General features: G+C 35.1%; 1 protein-coding gene across 1 annotated transcript in view; it reads right to left on the bottom strand.

Moving 5' to 3' along the window:
* Nucleotides 1–22,173, bottom strand: part of TNKS (tankyrase) — a 205,573-nt gene that overhangs the window by 161,720 nt on the left and 21,680 nt on the right. Inside the window, exon 2 of the mRNA XM_032329297.1 lies at nucleotides 14,963–15,187. Coding sequence (XP_032185188.1) covers nucleotides 14,963–15,187 — 225 coding nt within the window. The remainder of the gene's footprint in view (nucleotides 1–14,962; nucleotides 15,188–22,173) is intronic.

Below are 22,173 nucleotides of genomic sequence, written 5' to 3'. Positions count from 1 at the left end.
GGGAGAAAGCATTCACAGTACACACACTGTAAGACCTATATCCATAACACAAAAAAAATTCTTACAACTCAATAATAAGAATACCAAAAAAAAAGAAAGAAAGAATGAAAAAAAATCTGAGCTGAGTCCTCAAAAAAGAATATACACAAATGACCAATAAGTATATGAAAATACGCTCAACACATTCAGCCAACAGGGAAATTCAGCTTTTTATGAAGTTCAACAGACGCATACCATTCCACCTAGCAATCCCACTCATAGGCATCTACCCCAGAGAACTGAAACAGTATGTTCACACCAAGACCTATACACCTACATCCACAACAGTTCTCTTTGTAATAGCCACAGACTGTACACCCCCCAAACGTCCACCAACTGTACTACATCCATGCTGGAACACGATACAACAACAAAAAGGAACCACTGATGAACACAGTAACTGCCAAGCTTTTAGCTAAACAGACTCAAAAAGAAAAAGAAGACTCAAATAATCAGAATCACACATGAAAGAAGTACATTACTACCAAGTTTACAGAACAAAGAAGGATTGGAAAGAAATATTAGGAGCCAAATGGGAAAACTAGATACCCACGTGCCAAAGAATGAAGTTGGACTCTTATCTCACATCATATACAAATATTAACTCCATTTGATCAGAGGCCTAAAAAAAGAATTAAAACTATAAATCACAGAATAGTCCCTAGGTTTAGAAGAAAGCACAGGTTAAATCTTCATAACCTAAGATTTGGCAAAGAATATGAAACCAGAGCACAAACAACAACAACAAAAAAGTAGACTTTTTAATGTTCATCAAAATTAAAACCTTTTCCACTTTAAAGTACATTATCAAGAAAATGAAAAGATAGCACAGAACAGGGAAAATACTTGCAACTTGTTGCAATACTTAGAAAATAATTATCTAAAATGTGCATGCTTATTTTTGCGATAACATTGTTTGCCCCTGCCATTTGGAAAGTACCAGAATACTTTCTGGTATGGAACTGGTATCTAGATACATAAAAAACTCTCATAATTCAATAATAAAGACAATCCAATTAAAAATAAATAAAGGACATAAACAAAGGACTTTTCTCCAAAACCATATAAATGGACAAAGGGCACATGAAAGATGCTCAACACTATGCAAAGTAAGACCACAACAGGGGCACCCGGGTGCCTCAGTTGGTTAAGCAACTGCCTTTGGCTCAGGTCATGATCCAGGAGTACCAGGATCAAGTCCCACATCGGAATCCCAGCTCAGCAGGCAATCTGCTTCTCCCTCTGATCCTCTCCCCTCTCATGATCTCTCCCTCTCTCTCTCTCTCTCTCAAACAGATAATATCTTAAAGAAAATAAAAGACCACAAAGAAGTTCTGGCACAGAGCACGCATGTTACAGAGTAGGCAAAGAAGTGTGTAACACTTGGAAATAGTGCAAAATAAGGTAGACAAGGTTCCTGTGTTTCTATCAGGCAGAGAGTAGGGAAGAGTACACATAGATGACGAACAAATATATAATTTCAGGTAATAGGTGCTATTACGTAAAATGAAACATGGTTGGTAAAATGAGACATGGTTAGAGAACCAGACAAGCAGGGAAGGGCAAGAAATCATGATAGTGTCATCAGAAAAAATACAAGGAATTAACATTGTGTGTGAAAATCTGGGGAAAAAGTGTTCCAGGCAAAAGGAACGAGTATACATATGCTGATAAAGAAGCAAGTTGGCACATTTCAGAGACAGTGGGAGTCCCACCTAGATCAAGTAGGGCCCTGATAAGGAACTAAGATGTCATTTAAGTGTAATGAGAATTCTTTGCGGAGCATTTTAATCAGGCCAATGATGTGATCTGATCAGGGCATATAACCTGTGCAGCTGCACAGGGCTCCATGCTTGGTTTAATTCTTTGCCGTCACCATCTTAAAGTTCTTAATAATTGTAACCTTTAACATGTATTTGATAAACAAAGTCCAATGGGACAACGGAACATGCTGTGAGAGAAGAGATGCACTGGGCAGCAGCACATGCGCACACACTAAAATCAGAAGTTCAAGAGAAAAGTTTAGAGTCAGTTGTTGAAAGATATTATAATAATATTAGGGTTTTTTCCCTCAGAAACAGTGTTAAGGTATCCTTTAAAGGCATAATAAGATGGCTCAAAGAATGGTAATCATTATCCAATATTTGAAGGGATCCAAATTCAAAACCCAACCACGTTTACTTCCTCCTCTCCCTGACTCACCATGCCCTCTGCACCTCCCCACTCAGTACCTCTCTAGGAACGGCACCCAGTCGAAGTGGTGAGGCCCAAAGAGCCATGTCCATACTAGGAAAATTCTCTGGTACTAAAGACGATTGATTAAGAGTCAACATTTGACTCAAGTTGGGGCGCTGGATTCTTTCTATCTCAGGTTTAAAAACCAGAGTAAACTTGAAGCCAGGACACATCAACATGAGTGGAGGATTCTAGAGTGAAGATTCATAGACCTGTGCTGCTCAAGTCCCCAGAGCTGGCCTGGTTCTCAATTCTAGGTTTTCTTGCATGGCTGAGTTTCTGACTCAACAATTTGATGTGCTCTGACAATTTTATATTGTTATAACTTACATATTATTATATATATAATATATATTATATATAACATATATAATTTATATTGTTATAACTTCATGTATTTGTCTGACCCTTTACAAGGGTCCTTTGAAATGTAAATGATACCAAACCTTTTAATCTAGCTGATCCTATCACCACCCAGGATCTAGAATTCCTATCCTGCTTCCAGTTTCCTACTTCTCCAATCAAATCTACTCAACACAAGTAGATTATGCCTCCTTTAATACAGGTGTGATGGTTTCCAAACATTCAAATCACTGGTTGCAGAACTTTTTTGTCACATGAACAGAATTCAAACAGAACAGGGAAGTAATACTGTGAGTTCAATCACTATTATTAACCAGAAAATTTTAGCTGTAAGATTTAATATCAGATTAATGATAATTAAATAATAAAATTAAGTTATTTGGGATAAATCATAAAGCTTATGGAAAACTCAACTGTTTGATTTCCAAAAATGTAACATGGAGCTTTTTCTCATTTGAGATAAGAGGAGTCTATTCAGGCATTGACATCAATTTTATTAGTTAAAATACCCCATCAGTTTATATGAACCTTTAAATCATTATTTTTTTGGACCAAGTATAGCACCATCTATTTTGATGCTATAAACATTTTAAAATCCTGTTTTATTTACCAGTGTATAAATCTAAATGCCTAGCAAGTACCTGGAACAAAATAGGCACAAATAATACTTAGTAAAGGAGTAAATGTTTGAAAACAATAAATAGGAACTGATACCCAACATGCTTGCTATATAAACCTTCACAGACAAAAAATATTCAGTATGCTATTACAATAAAAATATTCAGCAGTCAAAATCTAAGTGTTCTAATTTGAATGTTTTCCTTAAAAAACTGAGACGACACTGGAAACCATAAGGGAAATAGATCATGTCATGGCTGTTCATACCTACTGTCACCACAGGATTCATATCCACATTAGTCAATCACTCATTCAATATTTACTACCAAATGCCTACTATGACGTACAAGGTTCTGTACATGCTCTACTTATTGCTGAAACTCTTGAGTCAATCCTGTAACCTCATATAGACTTTCTAAGAAATTGGTTAATAAGTACTTGTTATTCAAGCGATTTATGGTAAGGAGTTCTGTTATTTGAAAGTGAGTGTTTCCAAGATAACAGAGAATCTAGAAAAGGGGCAAAACACACGAAGAGACATCTTATACCAAAGGATATACAGATAGTAAATAAGCATGCAAAAAGACATTCAATATCACTAGCCATTCTGGAAGTACAAATTAAAATCATCCTGAGATCTCCCTACACACCTACTAGAACATCTAAAACAAAACAAAGTGGCAATACCAAATGCTGGCAAAGGTGCAGAGAAATTAGATTTCTCACATACTGCAGTAGGAATGGAAAATGATCTAACGCTCTGGATAATAAGATGACAGTTTCTTTAGAAAACTAAACATACTCTTTCTGTCTTTTTTAAAGTTATGTAATGTTAGTCACCATACAATAAATACTTCATTAGTTTTTGGTGTAACGTTCCATGATTCATGGTTTGCATATAACACACAGTGCTCCTTGCAAGATGTGCCATTCTTAATACCCACCACTGGGCTAACTCATCCCCTCTTCCTCCCCTCTGCAATCCTCAGTTTGTTTCCCTCTTAACATGTGACACAGCAATCACACTCCAAAGCATGTATCTCAGAGAAATGAATACTCATATTCACAGAAGAACTTGCACACAAATGTTCATAGAAGAGTTATCTATAATAGAAACTGGAAACAACCAAAATGTCTCTCAATTGCTGAATAGCTAAATCATGATGTATCAACATGGTATATCAAATATGAGTCAGCAATTTAAAACAACAACAACAACAACAAAAAACTGAAAGGCATTGTGCAGAGTGGAAAAAAGAGCCAATGTCTAAAAAAAAATCACATACTATATGACTTTGGCATTCTCAAAATGACAAAATCATACAGACAGAAAACAGACTGGTGGTTGGTAGGGGTTAAGGATGGGTTTTGGGGAGTCAACTACATAAAAGTATACCATAAAGAATGAGAGGGATCTTTGTGATAATAGTTACATATTTTGATTGCAGTGGTTACATGAACTTCCAAATGTAATAAAATGGCACAGAACTATATGCCCAATGTACCAATCCTAGTTTCCTGTGTTTGGTATTACACTTTAAGTTCATAAGGTGTAACCAATGAGAAAAACTAAGTGAAAGATACATGGGATCCTCTTGTTCTACTCTTGTGACTTCCTCTGAATCTACAATTATTTCAAAATAAAAAGAGAAAAGTATATAATAGATGCTTCTTATTATGTAAAGAGTTTCAAAGAGTCAAATACAATAAAGCAATATGATTTTTAAGATCTGTGGTTTACTCCAACAATCTAGCAAAGACAACCCACTAGAGCTTTCTTGAGGCATCAATGTAAAAGTTTTATCAACCCATTAAGCGTGGATTTATAGATTCAGTAGTATTAGAAAGAGACGAGAACATGCATTTTCTCTTTAATAAATACTTTATAATTTTGTGAATATTTTGTATTATTTAGTCTTGAAGTTCTACAGTATACAATGACGGACTCCTAGACCATCCTAGCCAGTGTCAGCTTATAAGAAGTTAAGAGCTAAAAGCCTCCTACTCAGATACCAAACACATTTATGTCTTTAGCATAAGTCCCACACAGTCTTAGCAATCACCATTGACTAATGGTGACCAACTAACTCCACTGCAACCAATGGAGGGGGAAATAAGGTACAACGTACTGATTCAGGAGGCGGAAAGAAAGCCTCCTAAATCCAAAAATGTGTGAAACCAATCCGCATGTCTCCAACGCATCCAACATCAGCAAAGATAAGTTCCTCTGCAAATTTTAATGATAAAGAGGTATTAGTAGATGTTTTCAGGGGAGGCAAAATAGTCTTATATTATAATTTCAAGAAACTCTATTAGCATAACATCAGAAAATCATAATCATCAATAAAAATATTCCCCCCCAAAAAAGAAAATTAATTTTGAACTTAAAAATTTCTTGGGGCAATAAAGAATGCCTATGTTTGCCTGTGGGAGATTTACCAGGAAAATAAACTAATGTAGATACAGTCACTGCATTCACCACTGAAAGTCCTAATTCAATTGTGTACATGCAGAAAAATGGCCCCAAAGGAGTATTTATAACACAGCTTTATATTAGGAGTTTGGTTTTGTCTTCTAATGTTTATCAAGGTATATACCTATATTTTTAGTTATATGACAAATCTTAGTATTTTTATGGTAAGAAATGGGTTTTCTGATATAAAACCTCTTATTATAACTGATACCCAAGGACCAATAAATGAAATAAAATAATTCAAAAGGGAAGGTAAACTCAGAAGAGCCAGTGCCATGTGGCTGGCCATGACCAGCAATTTAGTGACTAAACATTTCCTTCCAGAGTTAACATTTAAGGGTTCCCCTACTAAATTACAAAGTTTCCTTTTCTCAAGGAAAGCTAAAGCAAACTACAGCACACAAATCAAGCTATCAACAAACATTAACAGGACAAATCCCCATTCCCATACCAGCTAAGAATTCGCCCTGGCATTCAGTTCTCCATGACAATAATACCAATGACGGCTGATTCTTGTCATCTTTTCCCCACCGTCATTAACCTATTCCCTCACATCCTCACATCTTCCTACTCAGACGTGAAATGAAACTATGAGAATTCAACATTACCTTTCCTTTGCTTTCTGGATCACCAAATAAACTATAAATATCAAACTGCTCATTAGAGTTTGAAGGGTCTGAAAGCACTTCATACAGTGAACCTTTACAATGCTTACTTGACTCATTTTAGAAACACATGGACCACAAGTGCAGAAAATGAAGATCTGCCCTCAGTAATAACAGTGATTTAGAGGTAGACAAGAATGAAATCTCCACATTCTCATTAGTCTTCAATTCAATCTAAATATTCAATAGCACCACATACTGAAGACAATAAAATTTCCATTTTTAAATATAAGAAACAATTTGGCTGTCAAGTTATACACCGTTTCTCAAATTTTTATTATGTAGCAATCGATGACAATGATGACAAAGAAAATGTTCCATCTGAATATCTGTCTGTATAAGGACAAGGGCTCTTCATGCTGAATTTAATACAAAAGCTCTCTTGTTTTAAAATGCTGTCAGTCACATTATTTAACCCAAATCTTGAAAAATCTCCAAACAATAATTTAAGTACAAATATGAATCTACTACATATTTATTAATCTACCTTATAATTATTTTAAGAATTTATTTTAAGAATACATACAACCAACACTGTTACTTACCCTAAGTGGCCAAAACTTTAAGTACTACCAAGAAAGCAGTTTAATTTTATCAAGAAACATTCTACTATTCTCTTTAGAAAATGCCAAATCTTAATAAACTTTGAAAAAGTACTTACTATTACTGTTATAATAAATTATCACAAGTCCAATGGTTTAAAACAGCAACACAAATTTGTTATTTTAGTTCTAAAGGTTCAAAGTTGAACACCTACGTGTCCCAGTAGGCTAAAATCAAGGTGTTAGCAGGGCTGCATTCCATACTGGAAACTCTCAAAGAGAATCCATTTCTCTGCTTTTTCAATCTTCTAAAGGCCCCTGCTTTCCTAGGCTCAGGGCCCCCATTCCCCCTATTCAAAGCAAGTAATGGCTGCTTGAATCCTTCCTACAATGCACCACTGACTTCCTTCTCTTCTCCAATTTGAAAAAACTTTGTGGTACTTGGGGTCCACCAAGATAACCTGGGATAATCTCTCCGTCTCTAGGTTAGCTGACTGGCAACCATAATTCCATCTATATACCCTTAATTTCTGTTTGCACGTAAAATAAAATATTCCTAAGGTTCCAGGAATTGAGATGTGGACATTTTGGGGCTATTATTTTTGCCTAATACATACAGCATGTCCCTTCTTATAGCTACAAGTTTTAAAAGCACAACTATAATACACATGACCCTCCTCCATCCCCTAATACTTCTATAAAATAACAGCAAGGTAAAAAAAATAAATAAATAGAATAGTTCCATTATTTCCATTTGATAAACAAAGTAATTAAAGTACAGAGAGTAATCTGCCCCATAATCTGTCCCAAGTCAAAGTGCCTACTAATGAGAGATCCAAGAGTAGTCACCAGGTCCCCTGATTGCTATTTACTGTTTCTTGCAGCGGACCACAACAGTCTTCGTGACTCTAAGAGCAAAATCTTTCCTATTGCCTGGTAACTTCTTTTTTATCAGGCCACAATAACAAGTGATCAGCTGGGTGATTAATCACCTAATTTCACACAGACACATAAACATACACACACGTACATATGTGTATATGTTTATATAAAAATTACATAAACTGTATAATGTAATAGTGTCTGTTTTATTTTTTTCTGAACTAGAATCTTTCCAGGATATGAGCTTAAGTTGTTTTTGTTTTTGTTTTAAGATTTTATTTATTTATTTATTTATTTATTTATTTGTCAGAGAGACAGGGGAGAGAGTGAGTGAGCACAGGCAGACACAGTGGCAGGGAGAGGCAGAGGGAGAAGTAGGCTCCCTGCCAAGCAAGGAGCCCGATGTGGGACCCGATCCCAGGATGCTGGGATCATGACCTGAGCCGAAGGTAGCCGCTTAACCAAGTGAGCCACCCAGGCGTCCCTGAACTTAAGTTTTATGCAGCTGAATATTCACCAACTAAGGCATGCCCTTTTCTATGACAAAGAAAAAGAACAGACAAGATACAATTATATAACGAAGACTCTCTAAATGGTAAATAATGGGGGGGAGGCAGAAATCCTATTACATATTAAATAAGTAATTGAAATTTTAAATTGGGATAAGAAAAAATTAAGAACTGTACCTAAGAATGTTTATTAATTGATTTCAATAGTTAACTTTAATTATGGTATTAAGTGATACTCTGTATAGCTGACCTAATCTCTCCTAATAAACCAATTTGCTTAAAAAATATCATAATATTAAAAATATAATATTAAAAAGTATCATCACAGCTCCATTTTCTCTTGCATTTTTAATAAATATAAAAATGTCTGAATCAATATTATATAATACAGTAGGAATATTATTTTTGATCATGTTATTTTTTTACTAACATGAGAGCAGTTACTAATTACTGAGCATATACGGTGATAATACACGAAGGTACTTTATTTGCATCCTCACATGTAATCCCCTTAGCAACTATATGAAGTATAGTTCTTACTGTCACTTTAATACTAAAAGAGAATAAGGAACTTGCTCAAAGACCCACCACATCTTTTTGACTCCAAGCAGTATAATATAATGCCACTGAGCCTGAAAAATGTTTTAAACTACTAATTGTTAGACTTTAAGTAGCAGTTTGAATCTGAGGTTTCCAAGTAAGATATATTTATATAGTAAGGATCCTCTTAGTCTTTGCATGTAAGACAAATGAAGTCAAGCATTATTTGAAAGTACCGAGAGAGAGAGAGAGAAAAAGCAAGTGACGGGAGCTTTGTTTCTTTAAAATAATGTCACTTGCTCTATTCAGCCTCTCATACCCCGAAAAAGCTGACGAACTCCTCTTTATCAAGAGAATTTGTTTCTTTTCTTCCAGTGGTCTTTAGAAGGTATTCCACTGACTTCAAACCTTAAGTGTTGTAAATGGAAAGTCCTTTGCTTAATTCCAACCCCCACCCCCTTTACAGGGGAACTTACTCTTTCTGCCTGGAAAATGTCAGTATATACACATCTGTCTTCCTCGGTGTGTCTCTCCTCATCAATCTAGCGTGGAATTCTGTGACTCCTCAATCCCAAGACTTGGGTGTTTCCAGCTTATCATTTGTTTACTACTGCTCTCTTCTATCAATTACTTTTTTCTTTCTTCTTTCTTTTTCCTTCCTGAAACTCCTACCACATTAGGTATTCAAAATAACATTGACTTCCTGCATCTATTTACCTTTATGACTTCATGATGCTAACATTTTGCTCTGTATAGGGGGTTATTTCTCATGTGATCTTTAGGCTACTAATGTGGTTTTTCTTTAATTCATCTATTGAATTTTTTACCTTAGAAAAATATTAGATTGTTTTGGCCTCAGGAAGGCTTCTTCCACATTACACTTTAATTTCCCCAAGGGAATCTTTTTTAGTTTTATTTTTTTATTCAGGTATTTATCCAACCCCTACAGCAATTCTGGGTATATTCTGATTGTTCATTCTTCCCCTCTTTGAGAATTTTTCACTTGGTTTACTGGGCTGGATATTCCAATCAGTGAGAATCCCACAGGTCTTACAAAACCACACACCTCCATAATCACTGAAATTGTTTGCTATGAAGTCAGCACACTGTTCCATGCTGGTGAGGAATCCAAAAGTCTCCAAAGGGAACTAGCTCTGTCCCCTTCTCCCTTGAGAATCACAGAGTATAAGAAGAAGAAATGAGAGTGTGGTATAAATGTAAATAGTGTAGATAACAGAAATTATATAAAGATTTAAGAGATTTCTTGATTATCTTAGAGGCCCCATACTGGAACTTCCACCTAGCTATATCCTCAAGATCTCTGCAGCATTCATTGGAAATGACAGAAACCAATTCTGTCTACCTTAATGGAGCGGGGCCACTACTAACACTGCAGGAAACAAAACTGCTACAGTGAATGATTCCTTAATATTTCTAAGGCTTTGTACTCAAAATTCAACAGTATAGAAGGGGTTGTCTGATTGACCAAAACAAGGCCATCCCTGTCTGCAGGATAGATAGGAAGAAGAGAGGTGGGACTCCAGAAGCTTCTGTATTTCTCCATAGAATGATCACTCATTGTTTTAAATCTCCAAAATCAGAAAAGCAGCTGGTACTAGCTAGCCAAAATTTAAAAAAAGAAAGAAAAAAAAAAAGACAAATGTCTATTATGACTCCCATATTTTATTTCAATTAACTTTGTGAAAGATATGTCTACGACTTGGCTTTTTAAATGGAATTTCAAAGCACTAACACTTGGATAGTCTCAAAAAAATCACGTGACATATATTCAGAAAAGAAGATGTCATTTATTTTAATTTTTGGTGATTTTGTATCTGGGAGTAGAGAGAAACAGGGAGAAATGAATAAGTTCTAAAGGTAGAAAAATGTTAATTTCTAAAGTAAATTAGATTTGTTAAATATAAAAATTATATCATCAGCATTAATATAATTAACATGACCTCTGTCTTAAGTAGTTGGTTTAATTATACAAACATTTAAAACTTGATTTTTTAAAATAATCTCAGGCTGTATTTTGTTCTTTATTATGGTAGCTAAACAGCATCTAAGAAACACATGGGATAGACTTTTTGTTTCTTTTTTGTTTTTTGTTGTATTTTTTTTTAAAGATTTATTTATTTATTTGACAGACAGGGATCACAAGTAGGCAGAGAGGCAGGCAGAGAGAGAGGGAGAAGCAGGCTTCCCACTGAGCAGAGAGCCTGATGCGGGGCTTGATCCCAGGACCCTGAGATCATGACCTGAGCTGAAAGCAGAGGCTTAATCCACTGAGCCACCCAGGCTCAGTGTTTTTTGTTTTTTTAACTGGAAATCTGTACCTATTAATCCGCTTCATGTGTTTCGCCCATACCCCTCCCACCACCACGGCCTTCCCCTCTGGCAACCATTACTTTATTCCTGTATTTATGAGTCTGGTTTTTTTTCATTTATTTGCTTTGTTGGGACAGACTTTTATAAATTGGCCTTTTAAAAAAAAGTCAATAATGGGCAAAGAGAAGAAATCAGGAAATCTACATTACATTAAAGTCAGAATTCAGGCTGAGATCTTAGCAGTAATAATAGCAATTAATAACTGCTATTACACCTGTCAGAATGGCTAGACCTAAAAAGACAGAAAATAACAAGTGTTGGTGAGGATGTGGAAAATAAGAACCCTCAGGCTGTGTTGGTGGCAATGTAAATTGGTGCAGCTAATATGGAAATCAGTATGGGGGTTCCTCAAAAAATTAAAAATAAAGGGGCACCTGGATGACTCAGTTGGTAAATGTCCAGCTCTTGATTTTGGCTTAGGTCGTGGTCTTGGTGTATAAAATTGAGCCCCATGTTGGGCTCTGTGCTCAGTAGGGGGTCTCCTGCTCTCTCTCTCTCTCTCTCTCCCCCTCTCTTTCTCTCCCTCTGCCCCTCCCCCTGCTCGCACTTGCTCTCCCTCAAATAAATAAATCTTTAAAAAAAAAAATAAAAATAGAAATAGCACATGATTCTTTAGCTCTACCATTGGGTATTTACCCAAAGAAAATGGAAACTACTTCAAAAAGATATGTGCACCCTATATTTACTGCAGCATTATTTACAATAGCCAAGATATGAAAGATAAGAAAGATGAATGGATAAAGAAGATGTGGTATATATATATATATATATATATATATATATATATATACACACATACACACACACACAATGGACTATCACTCAGCCGTAAGTAAGGATGAGATCTGGCCATTTACAACAATATGGATGAACCTAGAGTGTATAATGCTAAGGGAAATAATCAGACAGAGAAGATGAATACCATATGATTTCACTTATTTGTACAATCTAAAAACAAAGCAAACAAACGAAAAGCAGAAACAGAACCATAAATACAGAGAACAAATTGATGGCTGCCAAAGAGGAGGGCAGAGGGGGGATGGGAAAAATGGGTGAAGGGGAGTGGGAGATTCAGGCTTCCAGCTATGGAAGGGATAAGCCATGGGGATAAAAATGTACAGGGGATATAGTCAACAGTATTGTGATAAGTAGCATTGTATGGTGACAGATGGTCCCTACACTTGTAGTGAGCACAGCATAAAGTATAAAATTGTCTAATCACTATGTTGTACACCTGAAACTAATATAACATACGTCAACTAGATTTCAATTAAGAAAGATAGCAACCAATATTTATTATTTAACATTCACCATATCAAGTACTCTAAGAACTTTACATTTGCCATCAGCTAATCCTCCTGAGAATCCAAGCATTCCCGTTTCACATCTAATGAAACAGGGTAGTTAAGTGGGCCCTAGTTTCATATATAGCCGGTAACTAGTCAGGTCACCATATAGTCCCAAAACACGTGCTTTGAAGCAACCATCCTGCTGCTTCCCTTAAGCCAGTGATAATGTGTCTTGGCTCTAACTTTATAAAATCAAAAGTATTCTCTATTCTACCTCACATATAGAGATATGGTTAATATGAAAAAAATCAGGTCAGCATTTCATCATCAAGGCAAAAACCTTTCAAAAATTAATTCTGCACACTAATCTCTCCAAACCATCACACTCAAGCTTTCGACCAGTTGTCCCAAAGTGGAAATTTGCCTATAGTAACACTTTAAAATCCCTTAACTATACTCAAATTCAGAAGGTATGATATATAAACTATGGGAGGTTTTGATATATTTGGTTTCCTAACAGGTTCCTGAAAGCTAATTAAATGTACAAAAGGGTCTACAACCAATCTTGCTTCCCAGAATAACTATTTTAATAGCAGCTGTATCCTCAATTATATTTTGATTATAATTTGAAGGTGCCCTTTCCCTTCCCTCAACTTTTATAAGACACAGGAAGTTAAACAGAAGGAAAACAGTATGTGCCCAAGTACACTACAGATCATGGGGCTGGGGGCTATGGAGATCCATTCTCTAAAAATTCACGTCCTACATCTAGTCTTTCATTTCAACAGAACCTAGATAAAAGGAGCATTTTCATTATGTACTGTTGGGAGGGGGATTAGGAGGAAGAGGAAAGAATATTCATTTCGGTAAGATATTAAAAGCACCGATAGAATGGAAAATTCAGAGGTGTAGAAGTAAGAAAATAGAACACTGAAGCCTAGAAATGATAATAATTGGAGAAGGTGAAAACTATATAAAATTGTGTGACTAATGACAAAAGAATCCAACATACTTCACAAGGTAAAGCAAGAAGGAATGAAGATAGGGGAGTTATAACTCTAGAATACGTAAGAATACATATCAAGTTCAAATACTAATCATCCCATGGTAACTTACCACAACTAAAGAGGTTTTGTGGTCAGAGAGGATACTTAAAAGTTCAAGCTTTTCAGGGTAGTTTTAGGTAATAATGTAGTTCAGGATGTGGTCAGTGAAAGACTTAGGAGGAAATGGGAGAATAAAATGAAAATGGAAGATCTCCAAGATCAAAAAGGATCAGGGTATCCAAGGGCTCATGTCAAAAGATGTGGAAGTAACAAAAGACAATGACAGAGAATGTGATAAAGAAGTTGTACATCAGGCATTGCAGTAATTTGAGGGAAAATAAAAAATATACTGGACACTGGAATAAGATAACTATTTAGAGAGAGAAAAATCTTAATAACTATACCACCATACATCTTTAAAAATGATTTATATATTTGAGTTTTATGATAAAGATAAACATGAAAGACTAAACTTGAAATGGATGTCCTCCCAGAAGACAACTATGCAAATCAACCTGCCACGGACTAAACAAATATCCACCATCCTGAAGGTCAAGAAATAAATACTGGTCTTCTGGAAGCTTGTTTTAGATTTCAAAATGAATGGTATACAGTAAAGCAAAATATTAGATACACACACACACACACACAATTTAGATAAATACAAAAGAGAAAGAAATGTTGATTTCTAAATACAATTTCATATCATCTTGAAATTTAAAATGGTTGAAAAGTTCAGTTTTACTGAACAGTTTTACTGAACTTTGCTTTTTTTCTAGGTTATGGCACATGTTGCTTTTTTTCTAGGTTATGGCACATGTTGAACATGTTATGCTTTGTACCACTGTATTTGAGCGACTCACTGAAAGCTTCCCAGTGCTAATAGCCAGTGTTCACTCATAGCAACATAAACAAAAAGATTTTGCCTTAGTGCTAGATGACTTTCCTTGAATCAACCTAAAGCATCCAAATATGTCATCTAATTCAGTAAGACCTTGTATTTTATAATGGCACTCATTTGATACTAGGATGGAAAACTGCAGTCTTTTAAAGAGACTGTAAGTTAACTAAATTTGTAATAGTAATCCATCAAAATTTAGTTCCACATCAGTTAGCATCTGACTTGCATTTGGACAGTTAATGCTGTGAATCCTTTTCTTAACCAACTTTATATTGCCATCTCCTTATTTCCCTTTTGATGGAAAAAAATTGCTTCTAAGAGTAAAAAGTAATAAAGCCTTCTTATTCTGAGAGAACACGATTTCCACCACAATAAAAAGAAAAAGGAAAGAAAAATGGTAAACCTTTATTTAAAATGTTATACCTGTCAGGTTGATCTAACAACTTAGATATCATCAAATAATACTTACCAATACATACATCGATTTTCCCTTTGATAGCAGCTTCGTGCAGAGGGGTATAGTTCCAGTTATCCCGGGCATTTGGATCAGCTCCTTGGCACAGTAACAGACTTACAACCTCAGCATGGCCGAAAGAACAGGCATTATGAAGTGGAATAAGACCTCCATCATCACGCGCATGGACGTTAGCACCCATCTGAAGTAAGTGTTCTACGACATCTTTCCTTCCAAACCCTAAAAAGAGGAAAAATATACATTGAAACAATTTTGTAAAGAGAACCATTAATATTTATTTAATAATATTACCAAATAGGAATGCTAGCAATACTGTCTTCTATAGTAAAAAGAGTTAAAAAAAAAAAAAAAAAGAAAGAAAGAAAGAAAAAAAAAATGGCTACCATTCAAATGGATTCTTTCCTGTTAACAGAACTCAGAACTAAGAAAGCTCTTCCTTCGGAAGCTAAGCAGGGTCGGGCCTGGTTAGTACTTGGATGGAAGAAAGCTCTTCCTTAAGTCTTTGGACAAAAGACTTTTCTAATTTTTTCCAAAGGACATTTCTTCAACACCTTTTATGTGCCAGGCAACTCTGCTAGAAATACAAAACTGAGTAAGACTCCAATCCAAGGTATTCACTTTGCCCTCATGCTTCGCAAGAAAAAATTATACGCATAAAATCCATCTATTTGGGGGCACCTGGGTGGCTCAGTGGGTTAAGCCGCTGCCTTCGGCTCAGGTCATGATCTCAGGGTCCTGGGATCGAGTCCCGCGTCGGGCTCTCTGCACAGCAGGGAGCCTGCTTCCCTCTCTCTCTCTCTCTGCCTGCCTCTCTGCCTACTTTTGATCTCTCTCTGTCAAATAAATAAATAAAATCTTAAAAAAAAAAGTCCATCTATTTTAAGAAATAAAGGTTAATTAAATACTGCTGACAGCCAAATCTAAAACAAATTACAACACTAAACATTATACCAGAAGAACTAGAGAAGAACGTATGGATACCAGAAATATGTGGTAATAGTTTGGTTATGAGAACTCTGAAAAGAAGAACTAAAGATAATGCCAAAATATCTACTCTTGGGACTGGTGGGCAAACTAAAAGTAAAACAAGGCAAGCTTGGATTTAGTTAGTCTGAGGAAACAATATGACAAACAAGTGCGAATACAGGCATTAAGAAAGAACCAGAAAACTGATAGGAAATAACAATTTTCAGATAGAAAAAGTGGGGGGAAAAAACGGATCTGAATCAGTGGAAGGACCAGGCACACAATGAGAAAAGTAAAAATTACAAGAAAGTACATTATGGAAGTCAAAGGGCAACAACACTATGCGAAGTACAGCATGATAAGGATTTAGAGGGGTAAAAAAGCCACTGACAATTTTAAATAATAGTGCAATGATGAATTACAAGCCACACTGCAATGGATTAAGAAGAAACAAGACTGTAAGCATTAGGATTTTATTTTTAGAAGCTAATGTCGTTCTTAATGATTCTTTCGTTCCTACCTGAAATTTTACTTGGTCTTACTAAGTATCATTACCTGCATGTTATTACTTACTGTGTAATGTAGTTAGAAAGTGGCATCAAAAATAAAACTGAAAGAATAAAATGGTCATATCTTCCTTCATTTTATGCATATAAACTAAATGAACACTATGAAGAATATAGAAAAAAAAGATTTATTTCAAGATATGTTCTCCATACTATCTACAGAAATTCATTCAATCCAGGAAAACAAGCTCTAAGAAAAAGTCTCCCAAGTAAAAGACATTTTCCACAGATCCATATTACAAAGTCAGAACTGGGTTTCCATAGAAAATAACCTTCAAATTCAGTTGAAAATTTTCAGTGAAAAGAGGTCAATTCTGTATCACTAACTGAAATCCCAAAAGTATAGAATACATGCTAATATAACTATCCCCATCTTGCTGTTGGTTTCTTAATACCTGCACAACTTTACAGATGTTAGGTTCTGTTTATTTCTCTAACTTCAGGGTCCTTCACCCTATTATCACAACCTTACTCTCCATCGGCCCATAGATGCCTTCCTTGCTCATGAAGGTTTCATGATTTCTATGGATTTGAATAAAGTCTGCAAGGCAAACTCACATTTCCCTAATCAATGCATTGATAATATTTGAGAATGATAATTTCCTTTCTTCAATAATAAACAAGTAACCTAAAATAAGATCCTTTTTTTAAAAACTTATCACCTGGCATTTTTATAAGTATCCATTACAAATCTGAAGCAAAATGGCAAAGAGTGTATTTACTTTTTACTAATACTTTTAGATCTAAAATATAAAAAGCAAACCAAAAAATGCTTGGTATGAAACAGACTGCAGGGTAATGGAATTGTGCTCACACACAGATAGTGAGTATAAACTGGTACCACATTAAAAAAAAAAAAAAAAATTAGCATTATCTGAACCAAGACTGCATCAAGATGTTTATCAAAGCATTATTTATGGAAAATCATGGAAATAATTCAGATGTCCAACAATAAAGACTCTGTTAAATAAACGATGGTTTTTCATGACATTATCCTGTACTAAAAGGATGCTCTTGAACATTGTGAATATACTTAATGCCACTGAATTATACATTAAAAATGGCCAAAAGGGTAAATTTTATTTTTAAATAAAATTTAAAATTTTTAAATTTGTATATTTTACTTTAGTTAAAAAAATGTAAAAAGTAGAAACCATAAATGCAAGAAAACACAGGATGTTAACACAAAAACATGGAAAATTGTTTTTAGAGTAATTAGTCTTTTAGATTAAAAATATATAAAACAAAATACGGGGGAAAATATATATACACATGTATATTTGAAGATAGAAAAAAGATTAAACACTAAGTAGTGGGATTATAGAATTTCCTTTTCTCTTTATCTGTTTTCCTATTATATAAAAACATAATTTTGTATAAAATTTATCTGATCGTGTACACATACATGTTTATAAAAGAACATGGAAGTAAACAGTCAAAATCAGTAGACAATGAAGGAATTATCTCTTTTAACTTGGTCTTGCATTAATAAAATATATTATTAAATCAGAGGTTTTGTTATGCACCTAACAGTCCCCTATTTAAATGGCTTAGAAATTTAGTACTTAGTAATTTAGAAAAGCTTATTTAAAACATAAAGTTTAGTTAGAACATATATTTTATCTGTTCCATTGAGTATGAATCATAACTGGTCATTCATCATTCTATAATGTTAAATGCTTATACACTATTTTCACACATAGAGAGAATTCATTATCTCTGATGGTTATACAAGGCCTCTGTTTCACAAACAAGGTTTGTAGTCATAATTATCCCTATAATTGAATTGCTTATTTGGGTCTAAAGAACCAAAATAAAAATAGTAATTAGGATCACAGTCAAAGAACTGCATAGAATTTGAAGTAACTTATTGCTAATTAACTCTTTGGAAAACAACCAAAAGTAAAAGCATTACAGACACATACCGCAGACAAGACTTTCAGTGTCAGAGTCACATTTCATTAAGCAACCACATGATTAAAAAAATAGCTAAATCACAATTTTTTAATGTTGCCACTTATAGACAGTTGCTACTTATCCATGTATTTATGGCTCAGTGTAAGGAAGGACAGAAGGAAAACCAATATACCTTCTCTCTCTGATCCAGCAAAGGTCACTAAAAAGACTTTAATTCCCTGATCTTTACCAACACACAGCATATGCTACTTAGTTACACTCAGGGATAATTTAGCTTTTACAAAAAAACTCTTTTTGCTCCAAGTACATGCCCTATTCTTGACAACACTAAAAATAACAATAATGGTAAGTAACAAACATTTAGTAAGCTCTTACATGTGTCAAAAAGTATGCCAAATACTTGACATGCATCATCTCCTTATGATAACACCCTGTGAGAGATACCATTATCCTCATTTTGTTAAGTAATTCTTTCCTTCAGTGCTGATATTCATGAGCCTCGCTTTTAAATACACATCTCAATTCTGTCTACTCCCCAGTGCTACATCCTGGCTTCCAGTTCCATAATCTCCTGTCTAGACTTCTGCATACAGCCTTCTAACAGCATATACTTCTGATGGTCTCTCTACTGTCCCATCTGCTGCCCTACATTGTTAACACAGTAGGCGAGTGATCTTTCCAAGGCATGTATCAGATGAGGTCATTTCCCTGCTGAAAATCTTGCAGTGGGCTCCCATAACACATATAATATTACTACAAACTCCTTAGGATCTACAAGGCTCTATGTGAGCTGACCCCTCTCCCCTGTCACTGAGTTTCATCTGCCCTTTCACTTTCTGTTCCCTGAATATGACAAACTCCTTTCAGCCTAGGCGACTTTGCACTGTTCTCTGAGAACTTGTACTTGGGATCTTCACTCCCCTAGCTCCTTCTGCCACCCAATTATCAGCCCAAAGACAAGCAATTCGGTGGACTCTGCCTGACCACTCAATTTAAAGTCACCTATGCATGTACACATACTTTTCCATCATTATTTTCAGTATCACTCAGTTTTACTTTCTTTCTGCATATAATCACTACCTGAAATTACCTTGTTCATTTACCTATTTGCCTTTCATATAACTCACCACTCAAGATGTTCCATAAAAAAAGGTATTCTTGTGTAAGAACTATCTCATGAGCCAGTGTGTGTCTCCAGCATCAAAAATAGTGCCCAGGGTGCCTGGGTGGCTCAGTGGGTTAAAGCCTCTGCCCTGGGCTCAGATCATGGTCTCAGGGTCCTGGGATAGAGGGCTCTCTGCTCAGCGGGGAGCCTGCTTCCTCCTCTCTCCCTGCTTGCCTCTCTGACTACTTGTAATCTATCAAATAAATAAATAAATAAAATCTTAAAAAAAAAATAGTGCCTGATACACAGTATGGCTTCAGCAAAATATTTGCTGATTACATGAATATACATAATGTTACTTACTTCATCATAATTAAATCAAAGAGCAAGTGAGTAGCTTTTAATTTTGTATTTTTAATTTATAAAAAGAAAACATATGAAGGCTCTTCCAACTATAAAAATACCAGAGATATTTTTAAATATTTAAACAAAACACCAAATTTTCACAAAGGAAAATCTTCTGTAATGCCATCATCATCCAGAAATAACCAGCATGAACATTTGATGATTAAACCTCCAGATTTCTTTTTTTGTGTGTGTATATGTTTTAACATCTTCACTCTGCCTTTTTGCTTTTCAACTATCTCAGATATTTTTTCAGGTAAAAATTTAAAATGTATACATCATTTTCTTATGAATTACTTAGATTTTTAATACATGGATATGTCACAATTTATTTAGTTGGGTGGTTTCACCATTATAAAAAGGAGATTTGCCATTATAAAAAAAAAAGGTAAAATATTCTTGTATACATATCTCATATATCTGTCCAGTTCTTTAAGATAAATTCCTTAAAGCAGAAGGATTAGGTCAAAGGATACATGTTTAAAATTTCATATGTTGCCAAACTGTCCTCTAATTCAATGCATCAATTTTCATTTTTAACGAAAATGCTTGAATACACCCATTTCCCTATCCTGTGTACATGAACACATACTTATAATCTTTACAAAGAGGCAAAAATAAAAAATGCATTGCTTAATTTACATTTTCTTGGTTCAGATATTTGTACTTTTATTAGAAAATTGAATATATTAATACAGCTGAAATCTCTCCTAATCCTACTCTTCTCCTTTCTTCCCCAAAGATCCCGTTACATAAACTCAATGTTTGATATACTTGTCCGTATTTTTATACTTTTCATATACATGTTTTTAAACATGTAAGTTTATATATTTCACATTAATATATTTATATTTGATCTGTTCATATTCCATGTTATTAGATTATATATACTTATATTGTCACTATCACATGATCTTCAATCTCTATTAGTGAAATTAACAGTTGTGGCAATTATCCCCTCTTCTTGCTGGCCCATGGAAACTCAATTATTGCTCAGGAATCGGTAAGAATGTTCTATATTAGCGGGCGCCTGGGTGGCTCAGTAGGTAGATCCTCTGCCTTTGGCTTGGGTCATGATCTCCGGGTTCTGGGATTGAGGCCTGCATCTGGCTCTCTGCTCGGCGGGGGGCCTGCTTCCTCCTCTCTGCCTGCCTCTCTGTCTGTGTCTCTGCCTACTTGTGATCTGTCTGTCAAATAAATAAAATCTAAAAAAAAAAAAAAAAAGAATGTACTATATTAGCAAAGAGAAGGTAAACCTTTCCCACAAGGAATGAGTCCTGATTCCTCTAAGCCAGAAAGGTGATTTTATTCCTCTTTAGCGATGACTGGCAAGGAGACAGAATGGAAAACCTAGAAGCTTCTGGAAAGACTTTTCTCCCTGCTAACAGAAGATATATAAAAGAAAAAGGATCCTTTCTCCTCTCTCCCTTCCTACTTCTAGAAAATTCTCAGGTTGTGACATTCAGAGCTGCTGATATCATGATGAGAAGGTCAAGAGAATTACGAAAATCCTAGCATAGAACCCTACTGTGCTCAGAGTATCCGACCAACTCTTGAACTTCCTACCTCTAGACTTGTCAAGCGGGAAATAAACATCCTTAGGCTTAAGTTTCTGTTAGTTGAATTTTGGAATATTTGGAGCTGAACCCATGCATACTGATACAAATATCTGTTTATATCTTTACTGATCATTCAAGTTTCATTTGTTAGCCTTCAGTTCATTGTCAGACAGACTTTTTTTTTGCCTTTTCTTATTATTTTGTTGAACTTTATATATGCTAAACACTAATCTTATATTGGTTACATGCATTAAAAACACATTATTTTGCTTATGGCTTATCTTGACACTTTATTTATGTTTGACTTCAGACAAGTTTTAAACTTGAACATAATAAAACATATCAATCTTCCCCTACACTGCTTTCGACATAATCTGTAAGAAATCCCTTCTATTCCTACACTGCTCATACATTTTCCCCTAGATTACTTTTATAATTCTGCTTTCCACTTTTTTTTTTTTTGAAGCTTTTATTTATTTGAGAGACACAAAGAGAGCATGGGCAGAGAGAGGGGCAGAAGGAGAGGGAGAAGCAGACTCCCTAGAGTCCAGGGACTCTAGGGAGTCCAGGCTATCCCCCCTGAGCCACCCAGGTGCCCCTGCTTTCCATGTTTACATCTTTAATCTACCTGTATATATGCTGGGAGTTACAGATTTAATTTTATGTTTTTCTCTTTGGTTGGTCAGT

This window comes from Mustela erminea, chromosome 21, assembly GCF_009829155.1.
Source record: "Mustela erminea isolate mMusErm1 chromosome 21, mMusErm1.Pri, whole genome shotgun sequence".
NCBI lineage: Eukaryota > Metazoa > Chordata > Mammalia > Carnivora > Mustelidae > Mustela > Mustela erminea.
Note: the sequence above shows the minus strand (reverse complement) of the source record. Positions and strands in the feature narration are given on the sequence as shown.